The 26,930-nt window shown below is 41.7% G+C and overlaps 1 protein-coding gene across 1 annotated transcript in view; it reads left to right on the top strand.

The window, feature by feature from the left end:
• Positions 1 to 454: 454 nt before the first annotated feature.
• The window catches only part of TEC (tec protein tyrosine kinase), a 99,615-nt gene continuing 73,139 nt past the window's right edge, over positions 455 to 26,930 (top strand). Inside the window, exons 1-2 of the mRNA XM_081133315.1 lie at positions 455 to 528; positions 26,312 to 26,497. Of these exons, the coding sequence (XP_080989441.1) occupies positions 26,360 to 26,497 (138 nt within the window). The 5' untranslated portion in view covers positions 455 to 528; positions 26,312 to 26,359. The remainder of the gene's footprint in view (positions 529 to 26,311; positions 26,498 to 26,930) is intronic.

Raw genomic sequence — 26,930 nt, 5'->3', positions numbered from 1 at the left:
TGATCCTTCGTAACGGACGCGCTCAGGTTTGACAGTGAAAAGACGGTTTTTGGGAACACTCGCTGCCTCGCTCCACTGCGCCGTGTCGTCCTCCGGGCCCCTCGCCGCTCAGCGGAAGAGGAGGTGCGGTCCCTAACTCCGAGGGTCCCCTGTCACCCGCAGGTGGCACTGCTCGGGGTTCTTGCAGGCGGGGATGTCCGAGCCCTCGCGGGGAGGTTCTCCCGGGTAGGAAGCCCTGCCTAGGGAGGCCCAGCGCCGCGTCCGGGAACACGAGGGACGCTCCCGGGACTTCCCCGAAACTTCGGGCTGGGGAGCCGGGACGCGGCCCCGACCCGCTCGGCCTCTGGTCTCGCGGCGGCCGCAGGGCGGGGAGCCGGCCTCCGCCCGCGGCAGCGAGGGGGCGGGGCGGCCGGCGGCGGGCGGGCCGAGGCGCTCGGGGGCGGGCTGGAGAGCGCCCGGGTCCCGGCTCCGCGGCGCCCGCCACGCTCACTCCCCGCGGGACTCCGGGCGGCTGCGCGCTCCGGCCAGGTAAGGGCGCCGCGCCCGCGGGAGCGCACGGGGCACGGCGGCACCGGGGCGCGCGGGGGGCGACGGGCGCGGGGAGGGCGCTCCCACAGGCGCAGGCACTGACCGGGCTCTGGCCCTCGCGGGACGAGGAAGGATGTTCCGCGCCCCGCGCTGAGTGCGGCGCGTCCCCTCCGGCCCCGCTGGAGGCGGCAGGTGCGCGTACCCGCGCGGACCCGCACGGCCGCCGCCTCTCCACCCGGGAGCCGCGGCGCTGGCCTCTGGGAGGCGCCCCCGCCCGCGTCCCCGTCCGCTCGGGTCCGGCGAGGCCAGGCCGGGGCCGGGGCCGGGGCCGGGGCCGGGGCCGGGGCCGGGGCCGGGGCCGGGGCCGGGGCCGGTTCGGCGCTGGGTTCATTCCCAGCTGCGCGCAGGGTAGGTCCCTCTCTCTGCCTGGGCGGCCGCGCGGGCTGGATTGAAAGTCGGCAGAATCCACGCAGGTTCCGCAGCTGCACGTGTCCGAACGCCTCCCCCCACCAAGCTCTTTTTTTTTTTTTTTTAAATCTGGGAAATTGTGTTTGAATCTTAAAAAGCAGGGGTCGGCGAATGCGTGTATGGGAAAAACTAGGGCCTTGATCCAGGAGTGGGCACTGTTCCTCGGGTCCTTGGGCACTCTCACCTATGGCCTTTCGTTGGAAGCTGGCGTGTTTGATTAGAAGGGGCGATCGCAGTGTGAACTGCGAACAACAGGAGGGTTGGTGGCTACGTGGGTTTGAAAGTTATTCAAAACCCCTGTGTTTTTCCAGTGAGTGCCCATTTTCCTCTCAGGAAATTCTGAGAATTTACTCTCTTCCAGATGATTCTGCCCTAAAGAGCCGGGGAGATGAAACAGCCCTGGCAAACCAGCGGGCTTCCTAAACAAGTTTAGGGTTAACAGTTAATTAGTGACACCGGTAGCTCCTTAGCCAGAATCACACGTCGCATAGAATGTTACGATTTATGTGGAGAAAAGAAAAGTTTGTGTAATCTTCTCATTATGCATTTGAAAGTATTTTTTTTAGTTTAGTTACATTTTCAGTGTCTGGGGAAGACCTGTGCTTTCCCGTAGTCCAGTGAATCTGCTCGGTATATTCCTACTCTTGCCAACTCATGATGCTTACTGCAGTGTGCTTCTGTTAATGATCTTGATCCTTACAAGGATGTGTGCATTTTGGTTTGTGGAACTGTATAGGGCAAGTGTTGTAAACACATGCAAATCGGTGCTGTGCTCTAAGGCAACACCAAGAATACGGAATATTAGTGTGTGCTCTGGCCTGATGTTTACCTACTTATTCAGTATCAAGATAAGGGAATCATGCTTTCTCAGCTACTAGTTACTCACCACTGGCAGGGCCATGCTTTATCAAATCATAGTAAAGCTCAGAGAATGGCGACTTAATGCTTCCTGAAGTGGGCCCTTGACAGGATGGTTGAAGGGGTTGTGGGCAGTGTCTGGCCACTTTTATGCTTGGGAAAGAATTGTTGGTCTCTCTGCCTTCCTTTGGGAGGGAGCCTGGGCCTTGGGCCTCCAAGCACACCTCTGCCTATAGGTTCCTCCAGGTGTATGGGGTTGGTGCCTCCCCTTCCCATCCCAGCTCTTCTAGCTCCTTGGCTTCTACCCCCCTCCCTGTCCCAATTGCTATGCCTAGGGAGAATCACCTTATTGGACAGGGCAGGGAGACTTGGTCCACATGGTTGACTTGGTCCTCAAGCTTGGTGCTGGGCTCCCCATGGATGCTCAGTAAATATCTGTTGACAACAGTGTCACTTGTTCCAGAGCCCTTACATGCTCTCCTGTTATCCAGGCTACACAAGCATAGAGGAGTAACTGAAGTTGAACCCAGATCAGCCTCTTTGGGGGCTGTCTGCCTTGGTTGGATTAGAGTCATAAAGTGTATTAGAAAGGAGTGAAATTGGCCCATGGCCACTGGCAACTGTAAAATTACTCTGTACCATGTGATTATGCCATGAGAATAGCTTTGTTGAAAAGAACCCCAGAGGGGAGGGGCTTAGTCCTGTCCTCCATCCCCAAGCTTGTGTCTGCCTGGTCTTGACTTATTGACTCTGCCCTAGATCAACCAGTCCTTCCTTGGATTGGATTATAACTGCTCAATTTCCCACCACATTTGAATGCTGAAAACTCAGAGCTCATGACCACAGCTACTGTGGTCTAGAAAATTACATTTTCTTTTGTTTAGGGGAACATAGATTTCTCAACTAATCTCTACTGAGAGAGTAGCATGGTTCAGCCATGGCACTATACTGCCGTTTTCTCCCCCTTTACCAATAATAAACATTTTCTGATCACTCTGGGCATATTCTCTCACTGAGCCCAGTTGGGACCTCAAATTCCTTCTTTCTTTCTTATATATATATTTTTATTGATTTCAGAGAGAGGAAGGGAGAGGGAGAGATAGAAACATCAATAATGAGAGTTATTGATCGGCTGCCTTCTGCATGCCCCCTGCTGGGGATCGAGCCACTCCTGCCAAGCCAGATTCCTTTTGTCATTCTAATTATCCACTACCAATTGATCACAGTTGTCGTGGGAAAGCCTCACTCTAGCCCTAGCTTAGATAGTGTATAGTTACTGGTCATAGAGCCCTTGTTGCTATTTCTCAAATTCACTTTGTCTAGGAGTATTCATTCTGTCACCTTGGCCTCTAACTCTGTTACCTCTCAATGAAGTTCAGCTTCTGTAAGTCTAGTATTTTAATCTTAAAGGTGAACCTGGTGTCATTGATGGCCTTGTGGCCTCCATGGAAGTTACCATTGTTTCCTTTTAGAGGCCAGTTTATCACACAATTGCCTTACCAGAAGCAACGTCCTCTCTTCCTGTTTCAAAGCTCGTGCCCTTCTTGGAATGTGCACCAAGTTCCTGTTTCTGGCTGGGCTGAGCAGAGATGACTGGCCTGCCCTGCTCCTCGTGGATCATCACAACTTTCCTAACCCTGTTTTACCAGTTGAGTCATTTCTCAGGCTTAAGGCATGGTGACCTTCAAGCATTCTATCCCCGTAGCTTAATAACATCAACATGACTGTGGTTACACAGAGGAATGACAAGTCAACTTCCACTGAAGTGGGAAGAGCATTGTTCCCAACCCACCTTATCTGTAAAGGAAAAGCAAAGCTCTCCTCCCATGATGGGGGCTGTGCACTGGGGGTTCAGAAAACACCCGTGCTGGCAGTTGTTGCAGTGCAGCAGGTGCAGTGTGACTTGCTCTCTGGAGGATGACCGTGAAGGATGAGGTGATTAGAGAGCACATACCCGGCTAGAACCTGCTAGGTACCATTATGAACCAAAGCGTGGCCAGCAGGATACCTCTGCTGCTCCTTCCTTCTTCTGTGCTTCCATAGGCACTCTTCCTTTTCTAAATAAAACCTTTGAAGCCGGTGCAACCTCTCTTTCCATGCAGTACAGTTTTGCTCTAATGTGCTAAGTGCTTCAATAAGTTCTTTTTGTCTTCTCAGCTGGATTGTAAATTCTAGGGAAGAGCATAGTGCTTGATAAATACTTAATGCACTGAATGAATCTTCCAGATTATTCAAATAATTGTGGACACTTGGCAGTTAAAAAACAAACAAACAATGTTTGTGCATAATTATTCAAGTTGTACCCAATAGCCTAAATTCTTTAAGTTCTTAATTAGACTTACATTTCACTCTGGCTGTGTAGACTGTAGCATAGTGTGTTCAATTTAAATTTTCCCCAATATATTGCTTCTCATTATTTAGAACTATTCTTTATTGAAAACGTTCTTGAAAGGATACATATGCTATTATTATAATATTTTTCCATCCATATATTCTTAGCATAGTGTTGTAATTGTCTTGGTTTTTATGGCTAAGAAGAGTGGCTTTTGGAGGTTGGAGGGACGTTTGTGCTGATTAGGCTGTCTAGTCTGGTGAATTTTATGTTTCTAAAAGAGGAAGACCTTTGGATTTCAGCAATATATATACATATACATATATATACATATCCTTTTGGAACTATATGTCCTTTGTTTTTTAAGTTTAAAAACTTTTGAAATGCTTAACTTCATTGTATCAAAGTGACAGACTTTAAATTGTCATATGCTTTATGAGATACTTATAGTGTAGAATCCCTGTCTAATATCCTACTCCCTTTATCTTTAAATTTTGTGAAGGTCTAGCCTGATTTAATAGGAAAAAAATTAACTTCTCTATATCCTGAGTAGAATTCCAATGATGTCTTTCTGTTACTATTTCCTTAGAAACTCTCATGTCCTCATGTACCCCCAGTATTATGTTTCAACCACCACTTGTGGGATCTTCATTTCACATGATTGCCCCAAAAATGAAATTGTGGCTTTTTTTTTCCCTACAAAGGAGTGATTTCAGAGTTTATTTTCCTACAAATAAAACTTAAGCATGCAGTAAAGTCAGTTTTTACTATTGGGATTATTTTTGTTTCATGGAAGGCAGTTGGCTTTCTTTTTTATACTCCTGCTTTGCGTGATAAAAATGCTTTATCTTTTAACCACACAGAGAAACAGAAATACAATTTAACTGAGCTATGAATGCTGTTAGATATGTAAATTTAGGTTTGAGTGCTTTAAACATTTATTAAAGGATTTTCGACAGGATAAACTATCACATCCTTAAACCGGTTCTAGAAGCATTTCATGAAAGGGTTCTTGTTCATATTATGTTCTAAAGTTGTCACTGAATAAAAGCTTTTTGGGCTCAAAGGCTGGTGATGCATCCTCCTGCCTTCCCCAGACTGAAGATAGATCTCTGCATGCCACTGAGATTCTCCAGTTCTCAGTGAGCTTTCGGACTCTCCCTGCCATCATTTAAAAAATTATTGTTTTATAGAATTTTATATGTTTTCTGTTGAAAATGTAAACAATATGGGAGCTTACATAGAAGAAATTAAAATGACACCAAAACCATTCCAGAGAGAATACTGGTGAACACCCTCTCAATCATCTCTATCATCATTTGACTTTTCAAAAATCTTTAGCAACTTTCTAGAAAATAATTGACATAAGGAGCATTGTGTGGAACTGTTTATGTAACTCTAAATTCTATAGTATTTACATGTATATGCCATTACTTTATGAGGTTATAATGAGTTCGAGCATAATGTTCTTTGGGTAACATTATTTCATACAGGCATTTTCTTGCAGGAATAATTATCACTTTTAATAGCTAGGTGATCGTCTGCCATGTTAATATGCAGTGGCGTTTTGAACCACTTCCTAATTGTTGCACATTTGGGGTTGTTCCTTCCAGCCCTTTTTTTTCAGTAAGTAGTGTTACTATACTTTTTTTTTCCTTTTTGGGGGGATTATTTCCTTGGGGTATATTTCAAAATACCACCTGGGATTAAGGATTTCTAGCTTCTGTTGGCCATTGTCACAAGGACGCAAAATAATAATTTGAAAAAGTTCATTAGCTATATAAAGTTATATGAAGGTTTTCTTTTTTTTTTTACCTTTTAGGTCAACAGTATCTCTTGTATGTGAAGACACAGGTTTAGCTGGAGCTATGGAGGCCATGTTATGTACCCAGTTGTAGGTCAGGTATTAAAGCCAGGGTCACCTGGCAGGTCCATTTGCAGAGGCTGCATTCATGTTCATAATGTCCAGAGCCTCATTTCATTTTGTTGGATGTTTGGTAGGAAAAGTGAACAGGAACCAGTAACAAAAAGTGGAGAGGTTGTTATGTTATCTGTGAAACTGTGTTTGACCTTAGTACCTGGTCTAGGGTTCATGAACCTTCCAGTAAGCAGGGGTGAAGGCATTATAGTTCCACAGGGAACTCCAGCCCTCCCACTGATTTCCCCATTCCTGACTGCTTGAGGAAGAGGGGCAGGGCAACCAGCATGTAAGGGAATTTTGGATTAATGTAGTTTCTTGATAAAGAACTAGAGCGGAGTGCATTCCTTTTCAGATTTCCCCCCTGACATCTTTTTGTCTAATGTTTGGAGTCTGGGCTAGATTTCTAAGTCAGCTATTAACTGATAGTGTGTTCTCAAGCCTCAGGTTTTCCATCTATTAAACAAAGCATAATGACATATAATTAACAGTTCACTTCAGAAAGATTCATAATGCTGTAAAGGACTTTGAGCTTTCCTCAGAGTGTTTTATACACATTCATGAATAATGAGATGGCTTGCTCTGTTTGGCTTGCTCTATATTAAGCCCATTATATAGATGAGAAAAGTGAGGCTCATAGAGGATAATGGCTTGCTGAGAATCACAGGGTAAATTTAAGGTAGCATCTATGGAATTTTTCCTGGATTTTGTGGAACAAGTGGAATTGAAAATAAATTCTGCGTGAGTGTGTATGTGTCAGGAAAATGGATTTAATAGTTTTTAAGCAAATATAACCTTTCAGGGGGGAAGGCTACTTCTCTGTAAGGGGGAATCATGTTTGACAAATTTACTAGAGTTTTTAAAGAGCATTAAGTGATTATGGGAGCTAGGGATAAACTGACTTTCAAAGTGATTTTGAAAAGACTCCCCACAAAAGCGGTTAAATAAATTGAGTCAGTGGAAGGTATGGGGAGGGGACAAAGACAGAACAAAGGGTAGGTGTAGATGGATATTTTTCAGGATGTCACTGTGAGTAAACTAGTCTTATTATTATTTCTAAAAAAATAAACAATGTAAAAGAGGGAGTGCACAGTGGAAAGTCCAAGTGTACAGTCAACATGAACCTATTGGGACACTCAAAAGTCAAACTGCTGGTCTCAATTCCATGCAAAATGGCAGGGGAGTGGTAAAGAAGGCATTTAGGGAAGATGAATTCATCTGTATGTGCAGATGGGCATCCAGTTTTTTCCTCAAGAAAGAGATTCAGATGTTATTGTAAACTCTTCACTGAAGATGTCCACTAAGTGTATGACTTGGAACAAAAAAACCTAACTAGTAATTCAAAAATGCCATCTTACCCTGTTTTCATGATGCTTCAGCCTCTAAAATAGTTTCATCAATATACTTGAAAGACATAATGGACTTAGAGAAAAGCAAATGTATTATCAGCAGAACAGAAGATTGAGTAAGATGCCCTCATGCAACTCTTCAGCCTAGAAAGATCAGTGCCAAGGAGACATGTAGGCAGGGTGCGCCCTCTGACACCAGGGCCAACCTGGTGACACAGGGAGGCTGGCTGTTCGCACCATCCTTATCCCAAATATGCCCCACTCCCTCCATAGTTGGTGCTTATGGAGCACAGGCAGTGTGCCAGGCTCCATGGAAGAGCCTGAGCCCAGGAGAGTCAGAGAGATTTGGTTAAGTAGTGAAGCCAGAGTCCAGAACAACACAGTTGGTCTTCAGAGCGTACTCTTAGGGCTTTACTGAGTTGTACACACTAAGCTACATTCCTTTCCTCTCCCTCTCTTATTTTCCCTCCTGGTAAGCAGAGTTGAACAACCTAGAAGGAAATGTGAAGGTCTGCTTCAAAGAAAGCAAAAGCAACCATTCCTCTGGGTATCACTGTAAGCCCCTTAACCCTCTTGATCTTAGAGATGTCTTCATAGCAGCACTGTCAAATAAATAAAAATATTCTGTGAGTCAAAAATATAATTTAAAAATTGCTAGTAGCCACATTAAAAAGGCAAAATGCAATAGGTGAAATGTTTTATGTAACCCAGTATATTAAAAAATACTCTAATTTCATGTTATCATATAAAATTACTAATGAGATATCAGAAACAACTCAGGATATGAGCAATACAGTACAATGCAATACAATATAATATCATAAATTGTGGCTAATGGAAAATATTTTATACTATTATAGTTTTACATTTTAAATTAAAATTAAGATTAAATAACAAAAAAATTTAATTCCTTGGTTGTACCAGTCACATTTCAAGTTCACAGTAGCTATTCGTGGTGAGTGGCTATCATATTGAACAGTACAACTTAGCAGCAAAAGTTATTCTCTGTCCAGTGTGTTCCCTCTCTTGAGCATGCCTGAGTTTTCCCCCACCCTATTCTTTCCTCAGGGCCCTTCTTTTTCCTCTGTAACTTGTTTCCTGAGCCCATGCAGCCCAGCAGGCTCACTTCTTTCTACTTCTGTGACTTTCTAAATGAAATTTCTCTTAAAATTTGGGGGGGGAAAAAAAAAGTTATTCTCTTCAGGGGCTCCCAGATACTCCATCACCACCCCTAACTTCCCTCAGCCCCCATCTTATCTTCCCTGCCTATACACAGGGCTACCATGTACAGTTCGTGCAGGTTATACACTGCAAAACTCTGAGATGTCATTCACATTGACATCTAGTAGATTTGTTTATTTATTGTGACAGTTTTTTGGAAGATGGAAGTAAAATTTTTAAAAGAAGAGATACTTTTTCCTAATTCATACAAAGGTTTTGTTGTTGTTTTTTTGGGGTGGTGGTGGTGATAATTGTAGCCCTTCTGTTCCTTTCTAGCATTCTCGCAGTTGGGCCCAGGCATTGTTCTCTTGTATGCTCAGCACTTTCCCAGTGCCCACAGCCTGTGGTTGAAAGTAATGAAGCAGCTTCAGTCAACCACTCCTCTCCCCCCCAGATAATGTTACAAAGCTATAGTCACTCTTCATGGTAGTTTACTTTGGAGCCACATGTCTTATTCATAATTGTATCTCTAGTTCCTGGCACACAATAGGTGCTTAACACATTTATTGATTTGAATTTGTATCTCAGTGTTCACTCAGGCCCCTGTATTGTGTCCTCAGTTGCTCTTAATGAAACTTGATGCAGGGTGGATTTATCAGATGCCAACATAGCTGTCTTTCACCCAGTCACAGCTCATCCTTCATGTGGTACCCTTGTTCTAAATAAAAATAATTGCCATTATTGTTATTATTACTAATAATAGCTGCGATTTATCGATCACTTTGTGTCAAGCATTATGCCTAGCAATTTATGTGCATTGTTCACAGACATCTCTAGGAGGTAGGTACTATTACCTCCATTTTATAAGGAGGAAATTAAGAAATTAAGTAATTTACCCGAGGTCACACAGCTATTAAGTGTCAAAGTTGAAATTTAAAACCGGTTCTGTCTGACTTCAAAGCCCTTTTGTACTTTAAATAGGACTAGACTTCTCTTTTGGTATCTGGAACCTGACTGACAAGTGACCACATTCTAGTGGACTTATTATTTGCCCAGATTCCTTCCTTTGGGAAACTCCTCCATCCCAGTGCGTGTGGTTTGGGTGGGGTATACGCTAACCCCTGGGTGGTCATGTGACTCAGCTTTGGCCAATCTGAGAAGTGCTTCCACCTGACCAAGTGATTGCTTCTGAGGTTAGCACACAACCCAGGCTCCTTTTCTGCTCCTTAGGAAGGAAGCATTCTTTTCCTCTGGGAAAAAGAATTTTTTTGCTGCTAGAGTGATGGAACCTGGAGCTCCCGGTGGCCACCTTTCCCTGCTACCTGGAGGAAGCAGTCTGAAGTAGGAGAGAATGAATGAGGCGGGCGTGCACTGAGAAGCAGCAGTGAGCGGTGGTGCGAGCACAGATGGCATCCTTTGAACCCCAGGATCCAGATGTGCCTGAAGCATTTCAGCACTTCTTTGTTATGTGAGCCAACACATTCCTTTTGTTGTTGCTGACTTCAGTCTAATTACTTGCAATTGAATGAGCCTGCCTAATATACAGACTTTTCAGAAGATGACTATTTCTGTTGTGGATTCTACATTGCCATTCTCTACCTCCTTTTGGGTGAGCCCACTCCTTCCTGGGCCTTGGTGCCTGCTGCTGCTTGCACTGTGCCTGGATGCCTTGGATCCCTGTAAACTGCTCCTGTTGGGCGAACTTCCTCTCTCTTAGGTCTGTGAGCACTGCCCTAATGAAAGGAGATGCCATACCCAACCCGTCCTCACTACTCCCTCCACCCTTACCACCATGGCACAGCCCACACACAAGATTAAGAATTGTGCCATGAGCATGAGAGAAATCTGTTCTTCACAGACATTAGAAAAATTACTCATCAACCTACTTGTGACTGCTGATCAAAAACTGTTGAACGCCTAACTCATCTGGGCTCTGACACAAGCTGGGATCTCAGCCAGCTCTGGCCAAGGCTTTGCCTCTTAGCCCCAGTTTCCTTGGCGCCCAGCCTTTCTGATCAGCTGTTTTCTTATGTACTCTCAACTCCCCTGTGAGTCTGAACTTCCATGCTCCTACTGGCTTCCTTCCACATCTTTACAGGGGCCCTTTGGGCATTGTTCCATTGTGAATCAACTTTCCCACATCCCCAGCCTCCTCACAGAATGAGGTCACTCCCTTCTCTGCAGCTCTGTCTGCTGTGGCCTTCCCCAGGCTTCCCTGAGCTGCCTACAGGTCATGCAAAATCCTTTCTCCTTTAGAGGTCAAGGCATTCATGCAAATAACCTCCTGGTCTCTCCCTTTGCCACCAGCCTCTTGGTCACTGTCCCTGGCAGGCTCACCAGGTTCCTGGTCATCTTTCCCAACTCTGCCATCTCTGCATCCATCCAACTAACTTTATATGTCTGAGATAAGTTGTGCAATTGCCTGGGGGTAGTTAAAGGGAGTAGTTAATTGTGGTAGGAATGGAAAATAAGGGAGACTTCGTACAAGAGATTACCTGTGATCAGGACCTTAAAAAAATGAGTAGGGTTTCAACAGGCGCTCTTCAGGCAGAGAGAGCAACTCAGGCAGAAGCATGGAGATACGAGAATGTCCACGTGTTGACTTCTGTGAGCACCTGGAAATAAGTGATCGGAAGGGAAGCGGGAACCCAGATGGGATGTGACATGGTTATATTTACTTAAAATTAAGGAGTGATCCTAGGGAGGGTTCAATGTGGAGAAGGCAAAGGATGGGACAGATTTTGTTATAAAAGGGAGAAGTACTTTGAAAAGTTTTCAGAGGTGGGATGATATTGTAAATGACAAGATTGAACTTTTCTGGGTTCATTGTAAAGGGAGAAGGGGAGTAACTAAAGCAGTTTAAGAAATCCATTATAAGACTACAGATGTAGAGAGAAAGAGCAGTGCAAGAAGAGGTGTGAGGATTTGCAGAGCAGACTGGTGGCGAGGGGGCAGGGAGCAGAGTGGAAAAGCCTGGCAAGACACCTGCTGCTTGGGAGATAGGAGAGATTGAGGCACTGGCTGCTAATGGGAGACTTGAAGGTGTAGGATGCTGGGAGAAAACAGCTGCATACTAGATATGAATCAAATTAGTCGGCCTTTTAATTACCTTATGCATAAAGAGTAAGATAACTTTATTTCATGATGGTAAAAATCACTTAAATTACGTAAGCTTAAGATGTCTCTCAAACTATTTTTATAGGATACTGCAACTCTGGGAGATGTTTATAAGGTTCAAGGGAAATAGGAAGAGTCCTGTGGTTAAATCAGGTTGGGAAACACTGCATTCTTTATGATTCACAGAGTCTATTCACGCATTAAAGGCTCAGAAATGCACACAAGAAACCAGTTTGACATTGTTTAACCCAGCTTTTCCTGATTATACTTGTTCATTCATTCTGCAAGCATGTGGTAAGCACATACTGTGATAGTATGTTTTTGGCACTGTGCTGGCCACTGGTCCTACAGTAGAGAATAAAATCAGCCAATGTCCTTTGCCTTTATGAGATTACAGTCGAGTATAATCTGACAGGTTCTGAGAAACACACTTTGGGAAACCTTGAGTTAAGGTGTTTAGATATTCCTTGTTGTGCTCTGGAGTGGAATGGAGTGATTGATTACCTGTCTGTCTGCCTCCGTGTCTCTGTGTTATACCAGTACCTCCACCTCTTCAAAGAATGTCTCCTGCACCTCCTGCCTTTGGCATAGACAGAGCTTATGACAAGGTAACTTTCAGGTCTGGGAAGATGGTGACTTGGCCCAAGGTCACCCAGCTAGTTAGGGGCAGAACCAGAGCCAGGACCCCAGCTCATTTAGTTCTAGGTTCTATGATCATTTTATTTTCAGTGAGAAGGGACAATTTTGAAATGCCTGCAAATTTTTATCTATCTATCTATCTATCTATCTATCTATCTATCTATCTATCTATCTATCTATCTATCTATCTGTCTATCTACCTACCTATCTACCTACCATCTATCTATCTATCTGTCTATCATCTCTCTCTCTCTATCTATCATCTATCTATCTATCTATCTATCTATCTATCTATCTATCTATCTATCATCTATCTATCTATCTATCTATCTATGTATGTATGTATGTATGTATGTATGTATCTATCTATCTATCTATCTATCATCTATCTATCTATCTATCTATCTATCTATCTATCTATCTATCTATGTATCTATCTATCTATCTATCATCTATCTATCATCTATCTATCTATCTATCTATCTATCTATCTATCTATCTATCTATCTATCATCTATCTATCTATCATCTATCTATCTATCATCTATCTATCATCTATCTATCTATCATCTGTCTATCATCTATCTATCTAAGAGAGAGGAAGGGAGAGAGAGAGAAACAACGATGTGAGAGGGAAACATCAGTTGGTTGCCTCACTTGTGTGCCCTGACCTGGGTTTGAACCTGCAGTCTGAGTATGTGCCCTGATTGGGAATCAAACCTGCCACCGTTTGGTGTTCGGGATGGTGCTCCAACCAAGTGAGCCACACTTTCCGGAGGAAAATGCCTGAAAATTAAAAAACAACAACTAGGTAGACTCAACAGCTTGAGTAAGATACTATAGATTATGCCAGTTTAATCAATAATAGCAGGGTTGACTTAGGTACCACCACCACCACCATCATTGTCATCATTAATGTTGAGTAAGTACTATGATTCATGTAAGCACTTTATATCTATTTTCTTATTTAATTTTTACAATAACTCTATGAAGTAGTAATTGTTGCACCACCTTACAGATGAGGAGGCAAGCTCAGAGATGTGCGTGGTATTTCTGTGTATACATAGCTAGGAAGGAGCAGGGCAGAGTTTTCATTCTAGGTTGTTTTCAGAGTCCAGGCTCCTAACTTCATTTTATAATAGAAATATTTACTCTGCTTCTAGACTTCCCTCTCCGAATTAGTCTGTCTTTTCTCCCTTGCCATTTCAACATGCCTAACTCCTTCTTCTTTGTAAAAACCTGACCTCAGAAAGGAACTGATCATTTATTTATTCTATAAGTTAGATGTCATTCATCAGATAATTAATGAGTTTCTACTATGAGAAGAACTATTTTAGGAGCTGAGTATCCAGAGGTGAATACACAGACATAATTCTTGCTTGTGTGGAACTTACAATCAGTGGAGAGAGCATGTGATAAAAACAACCAAGAAAAATGCCATGTAGTGATAAACATCATGCAAAGAATTAAAATAGGAATCTCAGAATGACCAGTTGTCTACTTTATTTATTTATTTTTAAAATTAAATTTATCAGGGTGACATTGGTCAATAAAATTATGTAGGTTTCAAGTGTACAGTTCTATAACACATCATCTGTATATTGCATTGAGTGTTCACCACCCCAAGTCAAGTCTCCTTCCATCACCACTTATTCCCCCTTTACCCTCTTCTACCTCCCCCTACCCCCACCCCTTCTGTCTGGTAATCATCTTACTGTTGTCTGTGTCTGTGAGTTTTTTGTTTGTTGTTTTTCTTGTTTGTTCATTTGTTGCTTTCAGTTTTATATCCCATATATGAATGAAATCATATAGTTCTTAACTTTTTCTCTTTGACTTACTTTGCTTAGCATAATATTCTCAAGATCCATCCATGTTGTCTCAAATGGCAATATTTCATCTTTTTTTATGGCTGAGTAGTAGTCCATTGTGTACATGTACCACACCTTTGTCCAATCATCTATCAAAAGATACTTCTGTTGTTTCCATGTCTTGGCCACTGTGAACAATGCTACATTGAACATAGGGGTGCATATACCTTTGTGAATAAATGTTTTCAAATTTTTTGGGTAGATAGCCAGAAGAGGGGTCACTGTGTCATATGGTAACTCTAGTCTTAATTTTTTGAGGAGCTTCCATACTGTTTTCCATCATGGCTGTACCAGTTTACATTCCCACCAGCAGCGAAGGAGGGTTCCTTTTTCTCCACACCTGTTGTCTCCTTTAGATTGGGTAGTCAATGGAAGGCCTTTTTGTGAAAGTGACATTTAAGCTGAAATTTGAGTAATAAGAAATTGTGGTTAGAGAGAAAACTAGAAATACCAGATGAAATAATGATTTTATAGGTAGAGGGAACATCATGTACAATGACCCCACCCTGCCATGAATTTGCTGCATTTGAAGAACAGGAAGAAAGCTGGTGTGGTTGAATTATAGTGGACCAGTGGGAGAGTGGTACTAGATGTGGCTGGACAAGTAGGTGTTATGCTAGGTTGCAAAGATTGGGTTTTAGTCTAAGTGCAGGGAAATCATTAGAAGGCTTAGGACATGAATTGATTTATGTTTTTATAAGTTTGTGTTGATTGGTGAATGGAGAAATGATTATAAGAAGCTAAGGAAAGAAATAGTGAGGCCTATTAGGAGGATATTGCAATAGTCCTAACAAGGGATGATGGTGGCTGCGTTAATTAATTGCCCTAGTAATGCCAGGTAACAAATATCCCCATAAACGTAGTGGCATATAGAAATAAGGATTTATTTTCACTTATGAGTCAATGGGATGCCTGGGTAGTTCTGTTGTTCTGGGCCAGACCCAGCTGATTGTGACTGGTCTTGCCGGTGTGTGCATAATCAATTGTGGGTGAAGTAGGCAGCTCTATGATGTTGCCTGGGTTCTCTGATGTGTTTGGGGGGCCAGCTGACTGTCAGCTGTCTAGGATGGCCTCAGCTGAGATGGCTGGGACAACTCTTCTCTCTTCTGTGTTTATGTTACATCCACAGTCGACAGCCAGCTGGCCCCCCAAACACGTCAGAGAACCGAGGCAACATCATATTCTCATGGTAATCACAAAGAAGTGAGAGAGGAGATAGAACAAGCAAGCCTTAACTTGTGTCAAGTTTGTTCCTATCCTATTGGTCCAAGAAAGTGATATGGTGCACTCACACTTAGTGTGGGAGGGCATTGCTAAAGGGCAGGAATAAAGAGAGGTGTGAAAAGATATAGGGAGGTATGAAATATCAGGACCATTAGTGTAATCAATCTATTGTGCTAATGGGAGAAGAGTGAAATAGAGACTTGAATATTCAGGTTTAGAATATTTTGGAGATAAAGTCCAAAGAATGTGCTCATGGATTGATTTGAAGTATGAAAGAGGAATGAATCAAAGATAACTTAAAATTTTGGCTGAGCTGGTGGAGAGGTGGTGAGACCATTCACCTAGATGGTAATGACTAGGTAAAGAGCAAGTTTTAGGGGAGTATCTAGAGTTCTGTTTTAGCCATGATATATTTGAGATACCTGTTAGCCATTCAAATAAAGATGTTAGGTTTGCAATTGGATATATAAATCTGAGGTTCTTGGGGACAGGGCTGAAGATGTAGATTTCAGAGTTATCAACCTGTAGGTAGTATTTCAAGCCATGGAAGTGGATGAGGCCACTCCTGAAGAATAGATAAATGAAGAGGCCCAGCAAGCCCAGGATAGAGCCCTGGTACACACCAGTGTTTAGAAGGAAAGCAGAAAAATAGAAACCAATAAAGGGGGCTGAGAAGATACAGCCTCTAAGATCAGAGAAGAATCCAGGAAACTTTAGCATCACGGGGAACCAAGAAAAGTGAAGTATTTCAAAGAGAGAATGGTCAGTTGTGTTAAGTAAGATAAGAACTGAGGAGTGACCACTGGGTTTGACAACAAGTAGGTTCTTGGTGACCTGGACAAATGCGGTCTTAGTGGGATGCTGGAGATAGAACCCAACTGGACTGTTTGGAGGAAAGCACATGATGAGCAGTGGAGACAAGCAACCCCACTCCCAGTTTTCAAGAGCTTGTGCTGCAAAGGGAAACAGAAGTGACCTGGTATTTGGAGGTGAATGTGTGTCAAGGGATTGGGTTATGACTGGAACATAAGTGATGCTGCTGTGCCAAAGGGGATGACCCAGGAGAGAGGGATCAGGTGCTTCGAAGAGAGACGGGAACTGCAGGCCAGAAATGTTTGAGATGGCAAGAGACGATGGGACTGAGAATTTAGAATAAACTAGTCTGTGTATTACCTACTTCTGAGGTATTTGCAGTCTATATTTTATTTCTAATTTTGGAATGAAAGGGTATATCCACTACTTGGACAATTTCAGCCGTCAGCCAGAGTTGGGACATCTATGAGTTTTGTTGACACACTGGGCAGATTGAGTGCCTCTGTATTAGGCTCACTCAGCTACTATTGTGGAGAAGATACCTCTTTGGAATTATTCTGCTCTGTGGGTGGTGCTCAGTGTTTCTTATGATGATGGTGAAACTGGTAAATTCAGTTTCTTAGATTTTGATATGGAGAGCAAGTTGGGCAGGTCCTGAGCAGAGCTAAGAAGGAAACATGAATTAATGTTCTACTTCCTTGTCCAGGTTCTTATGCCAGCATGACTTGATGTTTTGATCAATATAAAACACCAAAAACAAACACCAAAAACAAAACATAAAAAAAAAGAATTACATCGTATAATATGTCCCACTTATCCATTGCTATGTAACAAACCACCCTCAACTTACAGGCACACAACCACCACCACCATTTTATCACCCTTGTGGAATCTGTAAGTTAAGAATTGGACAGCACAAGGTGTCTACTCCACAATGTCTGTGCCTTTATCTTAAAAATCTTGATAGCTGGGTGTGACTCAGACAACTCAGGGCTGGAATCATCTGAAAGTTTTCTCACTTATAGGTCTGGCTCCTAGGCTGGGATGATTTGAAGGCTGGGCTCAGCTGGACTTCTCCACTAGAACCCCTATAAGTGGCTTTTGCGTTTGGTGGGAGCTGGTTCTAAGAGGGACTGTCGAAAGAGTGAGAGTCCAAAAGAACTAGGCCGGAGCTACTTGGCCTTTTCTGACCTAGCCTCAGAGGTAACACAGCATCCCTTCTGCTGTACTGTATTTGTCCAAGGTGTCAAAAGCCCACTCAGACTCAAGAGAAGGAGATGTAGACCTTGTCTCTTAATGGAGGAGTCTTAAAGAATTTGCATGTAGTTTTTGCCCTAGCAGGTTTGCTCAGTGAATAGAGCGTTGACCCACAGACTGAAGGGTCTTGGGTTTGATTTCGGTCAAGGGCATATATCTCAGTTGCAGGTTCAATCCCTGGCCCTGGTTGGGACACATGTAGGAGGCAACCAGTCAGTGTGCCTTTCTCATATCAATGTTTTTCTCTCTATCTCTACCTTCCACTCTCACTGAAAAAGCAATGTGAAAAAACGTCCTCAGGTGAGGATTTAAAAAAAAAAGAATATGTATTTTAATTAATTAATTAATTAAATATTTTTATTAATTTCAGAGAGAGGAAGGGAGAGGGAGAGAGAGATAGAAACATCAATGATGAGTCATTGATTGAGCCCACAACCCGGGCATGTAACCTGACTGGGAATTGAACCTCAATCTCCTGGATCCTAGGTCGATGCTAAACCGCTGAGCCAAACCTGCCTGGGCTGTATGTATTTTTAAATTCAGGAGCATTGCATATCATAAATGGGCCAGAGAGCAAAGAGTAGGAAAGTACATTATTGATTTACTTCATTAGAAGTAGAACATATGGAGAAGGTCACAGGACATTTTCCAAACAGTAGTTAGGTCATGGTGCATATCCATGATACTCTTTTAATGTAGTTTATAATTTTTATTTGTTGTAAGTGATGTATTAGAATGTTTTCTATGGAACTAGTATTTTTATCAGTTTACTTTTTTTTCCTCTTAGAGATCAGGTATATAACAGCTGGGATTTTAGTTTGGGAAATTGTTTAATAACTGAGCTCCACAAGCCTTAGAAGTAAGGGTAATGGTTTCTCTGGTCAAATTTGCCTTCTTTGCTTCCATGCTTCCATGTCCCTGGACCTATTCTGTTCATCAGTTTATTTTGTCCATTAGATTCCACATGGAACAGACTGACAGATCTCAGAGGGAAGGGGGATGTGGAGGGCGGGAAGAGATTATCAGGGAATTTATATGCATATATTCATAGCCCATGGACACAGACAATAGTGCAGTGAAGGCCTGGAGTTGGGCGGGAGCTGGGTGGTGGGCGCCAAAGAGGGGAAGGTGGGGGACACCTGTAATACTCTCAACAATAAAAACAAATGAAAAAAAATTGCCTTCTTGTTTTAGTATGCTCTGTAGTTTCCGTTTTGATGGTTACTTTGGTGATCTTTTGAATGATTCTTTTATTAAAAGACTGCAGTTTGAATGTATGCACTTTACCTGACCGCCCACTGTGCCTTGGTACTTCCTTTTATCCTGCTGTCAACTTGAAAAGCCAACTTCTTTTTCCATGAAATTTGAACAGGGGGAAGGAAAGGAAATAAAGGGAAGGGAGGAGTTGCAAAAAGGACAAATGTCCCAGACACTGTGGTTTTATTTTTGGTTGCTAGAGATACACATTCCTGTTTGTCCAAGAAGAGGTCGCATCACATACATTATTTTGAGGCTCAGTTGACTCAAGGAATCCTTGGAAGAGCTTTCATGATGAGCTAGGTAGGGTGGTAATAGCACCCTGAGGGAGACACTGTTATAAAGGAGAGCTCACCTACAGGTTTTACTTTTACTTGTCTGCCCCCCTCCCTCCTTTGTCTTTCTCCTTTCACCATTTTCTGTTTCACCTTTTTCTGTTCTTTTTCTTACCAGTTCCAAAGTGTTGGAAGACAAGGACATGGGAAACCATTTATGGAAAACCCTTAAACATATTTTAAAATTTTTTTGTTATGGAAAATTTCAAACTTAAATAAAAATAGGGTAGTATTAAGACCCCTGTATCCATCACTCAGCTTCAATAGTTATTAATTCAAGAATAATTTTGTCTGCACGTCCACACATCCCTTACCAGATTATGAAGCAAATCACAGGTATTATTTTACCTCTAAATTTTTCATTATGTAGCTCTAAAAGATAAGAACTGTTAAAAATACATCACAATACCATTGTCACACCCAAAACACTCCAAAACAACCTAACACTATCTTGATGTGATCAAATCTTAATATCATCAAACAAATCTTACCAAAAATACTTAATGTCATCAATATCTGGTAGTATTCCGGTTGCCACATTGTCTCATCATATATTTTAACTAGTTGAAATGTCTCTCAAGACTTAAAATGTATTGAATCCTCCCCAATCTCTCTCTTTGTTCATGAACTTTTCTTGTTAAAAAGCTCTCATTCTGTAAAAAAGTTGAATGCAATAATGACTTGGATTCTTTATTCCTATTTTAGAAACAATAAGGAAAAAATATGTTGACATAGACATATGTTTCTCATTAAAAACCAATTTAGAATACTGCAGCCAAGGAACACATATTGGTATTTGATTATTTTATATATAATTTCCAAATTACTTTTCTTTAGTCTCATGTTTTCTTCTCGTAAGAGGTGCTGAAAAGCACTTTACTCACTTGAGATACTTGCTATTCATGCCTGTTTTCAATGGTTATTGTTTGCCTTTGAAATAGCATGAAGCAGGAAGAGAAATATTTGTTTTATATTGGAAATTCCCATCTGGGGAGAATTAGTGCCAGAATATTGTCACTTAAAGTGAATCCACTTAAATTTCATAGTAACTAGTAAAAGAGAAAGCCCAATATGATTCAGACTTTAACATGCTTGTTTTAGCTCATAAATGGCACCATTTAGATTATATTTGCTAACTCTTAGAACAAAGAGTGAAAGTATCCTTGAGATACTTTTTCTGATGGAAATGCATGATAAAATTTTACTTCCTTTACTTCTTATGAATTTGTCAGCGCAGTCTAAATAGGACCATTTTTCCCAAAAGTATTAGAAAGCTTTATCAGTTTTTGCAAGGGTGTGTCTGTTAGGTAGAATAAAGGTTAAGCCACTATAACAAAGAACAATTGTACGTAATTTCAAAAATAAGACAGAAGTGTGTTTATTTCTTACAGTGTCGGTCAGCTATCTAGACTGGTGGGGCAGCTCTGCTGTATGAAGTCATTCGAGGGCCAGATTCCGGTTCCATTCTATTCCCCCTCCTCTCCCTTGGGTGATGCCTGGAATGCATAAGGAAAGTTGAGTTTACCATGAGTACTTTCCAGCTGGCGGGAAGGTGGAAAATGCTCTAAACCCAGGGAGATTCACTTGTCTTTAAGTTGAAGATGATCTACATATCACTTCTGCACATATTCCTTTGGCTTGTTAAGGAAAAGAGACAATAGGTCAAAACGGAGTCACTTTTGTTAGGCCATGTCACCAAACCAAAACTTAGTAACTAGCCTAATTGCAGTTTCAGACTCCCCCAGGAGTGGAATCTCCTGATCAACACTGGTGAGAAAATCTGCCCGATAAGACCCTGCCTTCCCCTTATGGAAGCTGTCCTTGCCTGAAACAATCCACTCTTTTAATTTCTTAGCCCTACATTTTTTTTGGCCTCAAAAACGTTCTGTTTTATATAACTCATTGGAGTGCCCTTCTGGTTGCTAGGTGGGATGCTGCCCAACTGATGACTCACTTAATAAAGCCAATTAAATCTTCAGTTATACTCAACTGAATTTTGTTCTATAACAGGCTTTAACTTAGATGGCCACACCTAGCTGCAAAGAAGGCTGGGAAATATCTCTAGCCCATAGGTCCAGGAAGAAGGGGAGACTGGACTGGGGTGGGAAACGGAGCAAAAAGCACTCTTCCACAGTGTACCTTAACATTTTAATTGTAAATCATTCTGTATTCTCTTTTGACACTTCTATTGTGTTATTTTATTTTATTTTTTTACTAGCTAACTAACTGCAAGATTCTCATTTTCCAGGGGTATTGATGTGATTGGAGCGCTTCTCCAGTATCCATCTCATTGATTCTTAAAATCCTCATCTTTTGAATAATTGATATTTCATTTGCACCTGTATGGTTGACGGTGGCATCTCTCATTCTGTGAGAGAGAATGACCAGCAAAGCAGAACCTAGTAATGTGAAAGGGATATTTGATTGGGGCCTCTGTGGCCAGTTGATAAATGAATATTTTTATGTTATTATAACTTATGCTTTTCTCTAGAACCACTTAACTATGAATTTCCTGCATAGTAAATATATTTGTTGATTCTTGGAAGTTTTGCACATGGTTTCTGTTGCATTTATCTACACATCTGTTTTTCGGCCAATAGTGTACTCTTTTGATTACTGTTGCTTTGTAATGTAGTTTGAAATCATGGAGTGTGATGCCACCAGTTTTGCTCTTTCTCAAGTTTACTTTGGCAATTCGGGGTCTTTGTGGTTCCATACAGATTTTAGGATTGTTTGTTAAGGTCTCCCAACTCTTACCAATTAGCAGCTAAGGTAAAGAGAATAGTATTCTTGTGTTTAACTCCAATGAGATACAGAGAAAAACACTTAAAATTCAAAGTTGCAGCTTTGAATTTTATTTAAAGATGTTTGTAATTGCGAGTTGGTTCCTTTGTGCTTCTTATTTCTGAAAGGGTCAGCTATTTGTGGAGCAGAGAATCACTGGGAGATTAAGCTGGAGTGCTCTGAAATTTTGTTTTATCTTTGTTTTCTAATGAAGAACATCAAATCTATTATTTCCTTCATTCAGAGGGAACATCTCCCTTCAATTTTTGGTACTACGAGGTTGGCGCGCCTCTGAGTGATGCCTGGAAGTCATAAATGATCCCTGTTGAAATCTCGAGATTGAATCCAGTTGTTTTCTGGAAGTGGCCTGTCATCATGCCTTTCCTTCCGTTCTCCCTTCCCTTCCATCAGAGAGCCATGCAGTGGAGTGGCTAATCGTCCAGGCTCTGTGGTTGGTCTGCCTGGCTCTGACTCTTCCTTGGTGGCTTGTAAAGTACAGTTAGTACTAGTACCTGCTTCAGAAGGTTTGTTGAGAGTTAAATGATTTGCTACATATAAAGTGCTCGGTGCTCAGCACAGTGACAACACAAAGCAAGATAATGAAAGCTGGATAATGGTAATTATAATTTTTATTATTTTTTTCTGTATAAACAATAATTCTATAGGGATACTCCCTGATTCTCCAATGGTGGTTTATCGCGCTGGGTTTCATTGATCTTATCAATAGGTCATTCATTAGATTGACCTTTTAGCCTCCTTCTCTATTTTTGTCCAATTTTCACAATATTTGGCAGATATGTGTTTCATAGTTTGTAGTTTGGGGTTGAAGGCCATCTTTTGTTCATTGGAAGGTGGGATTATTTTCCTCTGGTTTTTATGTTTTATAGTTTCCTTTTCACTGCCATCTTCCAATAACTTTCTGATCCTCAGAGGCAAACATTTTTATTTTTAAAAACATTGTAGTACCGTCACTCTCTAAGTGACCCCCTCACGTTCCCACTTCTTGGTTTTCAGTGTGGGTGTGCTCTGTTGACGTCCTGCTAGCACTGTGGAGGCCGTGCGCTTTCACAGTGCGCTCCCCCCTCCACGAGCACACTTCCTGCACTCACCCCCAATGGATTTATATCAGTGGTAGTAAGATTATTATTTTTGCTTACCTTATTATGATGTTCTAGATGTATATAGCTGAATGCTGTAGAACACTGTGATTATTTTTCCTTTTCTGCACAATTTTTGTTTTCCCAGGAATTGATTTATTTTTTTATATTTGTAGTCAAAGTTTTATTAGAACACAGCCACAATCAGTTGTTTACATATTGTCTGTAACTGCTTTCACACTACAATGGCAGAGGCGAGTAGCTGCAACAGAGACCATGTGGTCTGAGAAGTCTTTTTAAAAAAAACTTTTTTATTGACACTAGTAGAGATGCCCCCGTTATCCCGCCCCCCCGCCTTTGCCCGCCTTCCCCCAGCCCCAGCCTCCACCAGCCCCACCTCCCCTTCCCCCTGGCCATCACCACACTGTTACCTTTGTCTATGGGTTATACAGATACATTCTTTGGAGATTTATTTTATTGTTTTTAAGTTGGCAAAGGTTTACTGATTTATTGTAGATCTCCCTCCAATACCTTTAGGTTCATCACCTGAAAAAGTTCTTTCCGTGAACCTTCTAACTTGCTATAACCTGGCTTAGTTGCTTTCTTGGCCTGCTGCTCAGTGTCGTCCTAGCTTTCCCTTCTCCATCATCTGGGAGATTCTCCTTCCCTTTCTGTTGTGCCGGAGCCTTTGTTTCTTGGATTCCGTGTATTACAGATCAGCAGTTACGCCTCTATTGTAGAGTACATCCTCAAAGGGCTTTTCGAGGAGGGCGAGTGAATAGGAGGTAACGTTTTTAAAGCCTTACATATTTGAAAAATGTCTTTATTCTCTTGCCTCCGCATTGATTGTTTGGCTGAGTATAGAATTTTGGGTTAGAAATCAATTTCCTCTGGGATTTTTCTCCATCATCTTCTAGCTTCCAGTATTGCCTTTGATGATTCCATTAGGAATTTCCATCCTTTCTGTGAAACGTACTTTAAACCTGCTGAATCACCTGCCCCTGGAGTGGAGACCTTTTGCCTCTGGAACTGCGGATGAGCCAGGTGGTAACTGCGGTGTCACTCTGGGGTGGGAACTACACATCTGCATAGGGCTTGTTTTCCAGTGTATAGCTTGCTTTTCCCTTATAATCAATTCTTGTAAGTAATCATTTTCACCCTGTGTTGAAGATGTGCTGCATAAAGATGAAAAGATAATTTTCCAAGAAATGGTATTTACAGATCAGCAGTTTCTCAGGAAAAAAAAAAGAGAGCATCAGAATTTTAATTTAGAATAAGGAAGGCCAACCTAAATGCAGAAGGAACAAGAGTTTTTCTCTGACTTTTCATCTTAGGATAGCTAAAGGGTTAATTGGTCCATTGTCCAACTGCTTACTGAGAGACGCTGTAAATACCAAGAATGGTATAAAGAGTTAGTGTAACAGCCCAGTCTCTGTCTTTAAGATAGTGGCTCTCAAATCTATTGCCATTAAATCATGATGCCTGGGCCTCACCCCAGAACAACTGAATAAAAATATCCACGTCCTGGATATCTGCATTAAAAAGAAAATCTCTGTAGGTTATTCTAACGGGTACTTAAGGTTGAGAACTATTCCTTTAGGAGCTTAAAATCTAGGTAAAAGTCCAAATATGTACATTAATGTCTATAGAACGTGGAAGATTATGATGGGCTCTATGATGAGTGAGACTTGAATTGGAAGGTTTTTGATTAATTGGAGTCATCTGGAAAGGCTTCATCAAGAAAATGAGTTTTGAGCTAGCGGAGTTTCTATAGGGCGATAGGGGACTCTCTCTAGGCCAGGGATTGAATGCCAGGTATTTTGACTGGTGTGGAATATTTGGAGAACAGTGGGAGTAAAGAGTCGACGTTAGGTTGTAGCCAGATTCTAGACCATCTCCAGGGTCAGACTCGTTTTGACTTTATCCTGCAGGTGGTAGGGAGGCTTTGAGGAGGCATCGAGGATTTCCGTTGAATGAAATGGCATGATCCAAGCAGTGTCTCTGAAGGGTGATCCAATGGGAATAAGTGGTTTGCAGTTTGAATGACATGAGGCAAAGCCTGGGGAAAGGAAGACCAGTTGGAAAGCTACTGTTACTAGTGTGGCCCAGATTGTAATCCTCTGAGCTAGGAAAAGAGCAGTGGAATTAAAAATATAATGACCAACATTTGTATAATGTTTTCAAAATAACTGAGTTTTTTCCCACATCTCATTAAACCTCACAATAACTTAGTGGCATTTTATGAAATAAGGAAATGATATACAGAGGTTAAACTGCTATAAAATAACCAAGTGAAAAATGGACGGGCCCAATTGGATGGTGACAGAGCAGTACATCGGGGTTGCAAGGGTTCTTCCGAGGTATCAGGCTGGGTGTGAAGATGGTGGAATTCCTCAGTGGCTAATTCTGTCAAGCCTCTGACTGTGGTCTCAGGTAACCTCTTATGTTCTTCACGTGACTTCCGTTGCCTTTATAGTTTGACACGTAATGATGTCTTACAAAGGTGTGGTGAAGGAAGGGAAGAAATGGCTGTCATCAATTCAACTTGTCTCACATAAGAATCTTCAGGCCTTTTCTGAGTATCCTTGGGTTTTCAGATAGTTAAATTTGGTTGACTATTAGAAGGCTTAGTCTAGGGGTGGAGACTCTGGATATTAGGCTCCAAATATGGGCTGAGTAAGCTAGCTATGACTGGGTTTCCTTTTCTCTTGTGGTTGAGAAGAGAACTGTGGAGTATGATAGTGTAGACATCAGAGAACATCCTTGTGGCTCCTGCTCTGGTGACTAAGATGTTTGATCAAGATTATATCCTTGCCAGAGCTGGAGATTGAATCACAGCCACCACTGTAGTAATTCATTTTGTTCACACCTTTACCATGTCTGTGTTCTTGTCCATTTTGTATACCAAGACCCTGAGGCTATTTAAATACCAGCTTAAACCAGCCATGCAGGTGATGGCTACAGATATCCATCTGAGATACTTGTTTCCTTGCAATCAAATAGCAGAAGAGTGTGCCGGAAAGTTAAGGGGTGCTGGGGAGGTATAAAGGAGAGAATCGCCATCATGGCAAAACTTGATTAGATTTTCTTATAAAATGCTGGGATATGGGTGAACAGAATGAGGCTGGGGACAGAGTGGAGGGTGAGCTTTGGTGCCTTGGGCATTCTCAGTCCAGGTACGTAGAATAACAGTCATTGGCTCTGGCTGTGATGAAGATTAAGTCTCTTTTGCTAATTTGAAATGACAACATCCTTGGAAAATTAAAGTGTCACATTTTATTTCAACTGTTCATTTTCTCACTTTAGAATACTGGAATCTTCAATGGCAGGAGAAGGAGTGATCAGAAGACCGAGATGAATTTTAACACTATTCTGGAAGAGATTCTTATTAAACGGTCCCAGCAGAAAAAGAAGACATCGCCCTTAAACTACAAAGAGAGACTTTTTGTGCTAACAAAGTCCATGTTAACCTACTATGAGGGTCGAGCAGAGGTAGGAGACACTCAGTTTTGCTTTGCTGCTTTCTATGTTGATATACTTTATAATACTTCCCCTACCCCCATCTTGTGGGATAAGCTTTAGGTTAATAAGTTAATAATGAAGTTAAGGTAATAATACGCTATCATTTGGATTTGAGATAAAGTTTAGGATGTGGATAGAAATTGTTCACAAGTCCGTTAATTATGGGTTTAGTATATGGGTATACATTTTATATGTAATGGGTATACATTTTGTATCAGCCCACTAAATTAATCTGTTACTGAAAAATCAGATCCTTATGGAATTAAGTATACTGTGTACATGGCTCTTTCCCATAAATTACTGTATTATATATCACAGTCTTTAGCTCATAGAAACTGTGTCTGTATCAATCATAAAGTGAGACAGACATCTGTCTTCTCCTGGTTCTCTGGACCCCAGGCTT

Source organism: Miniopterus schreibersii, assembly GCF_964146895.1.
Source record: "Miniopterus schreibersii genome assembly, chromosome: 1".
In the NCBI taxonomy this organism is placed as follows: domain Eukaryota; kingdom Metazoa; phylum Chordata; class Mammalia; order Chiroptera; family Miniopteridae; genus Miniopterus; species Miniopterus schreibersii.
This window is presented reverse-complemented; position numbering and strand designations above follow the sequence as displayed.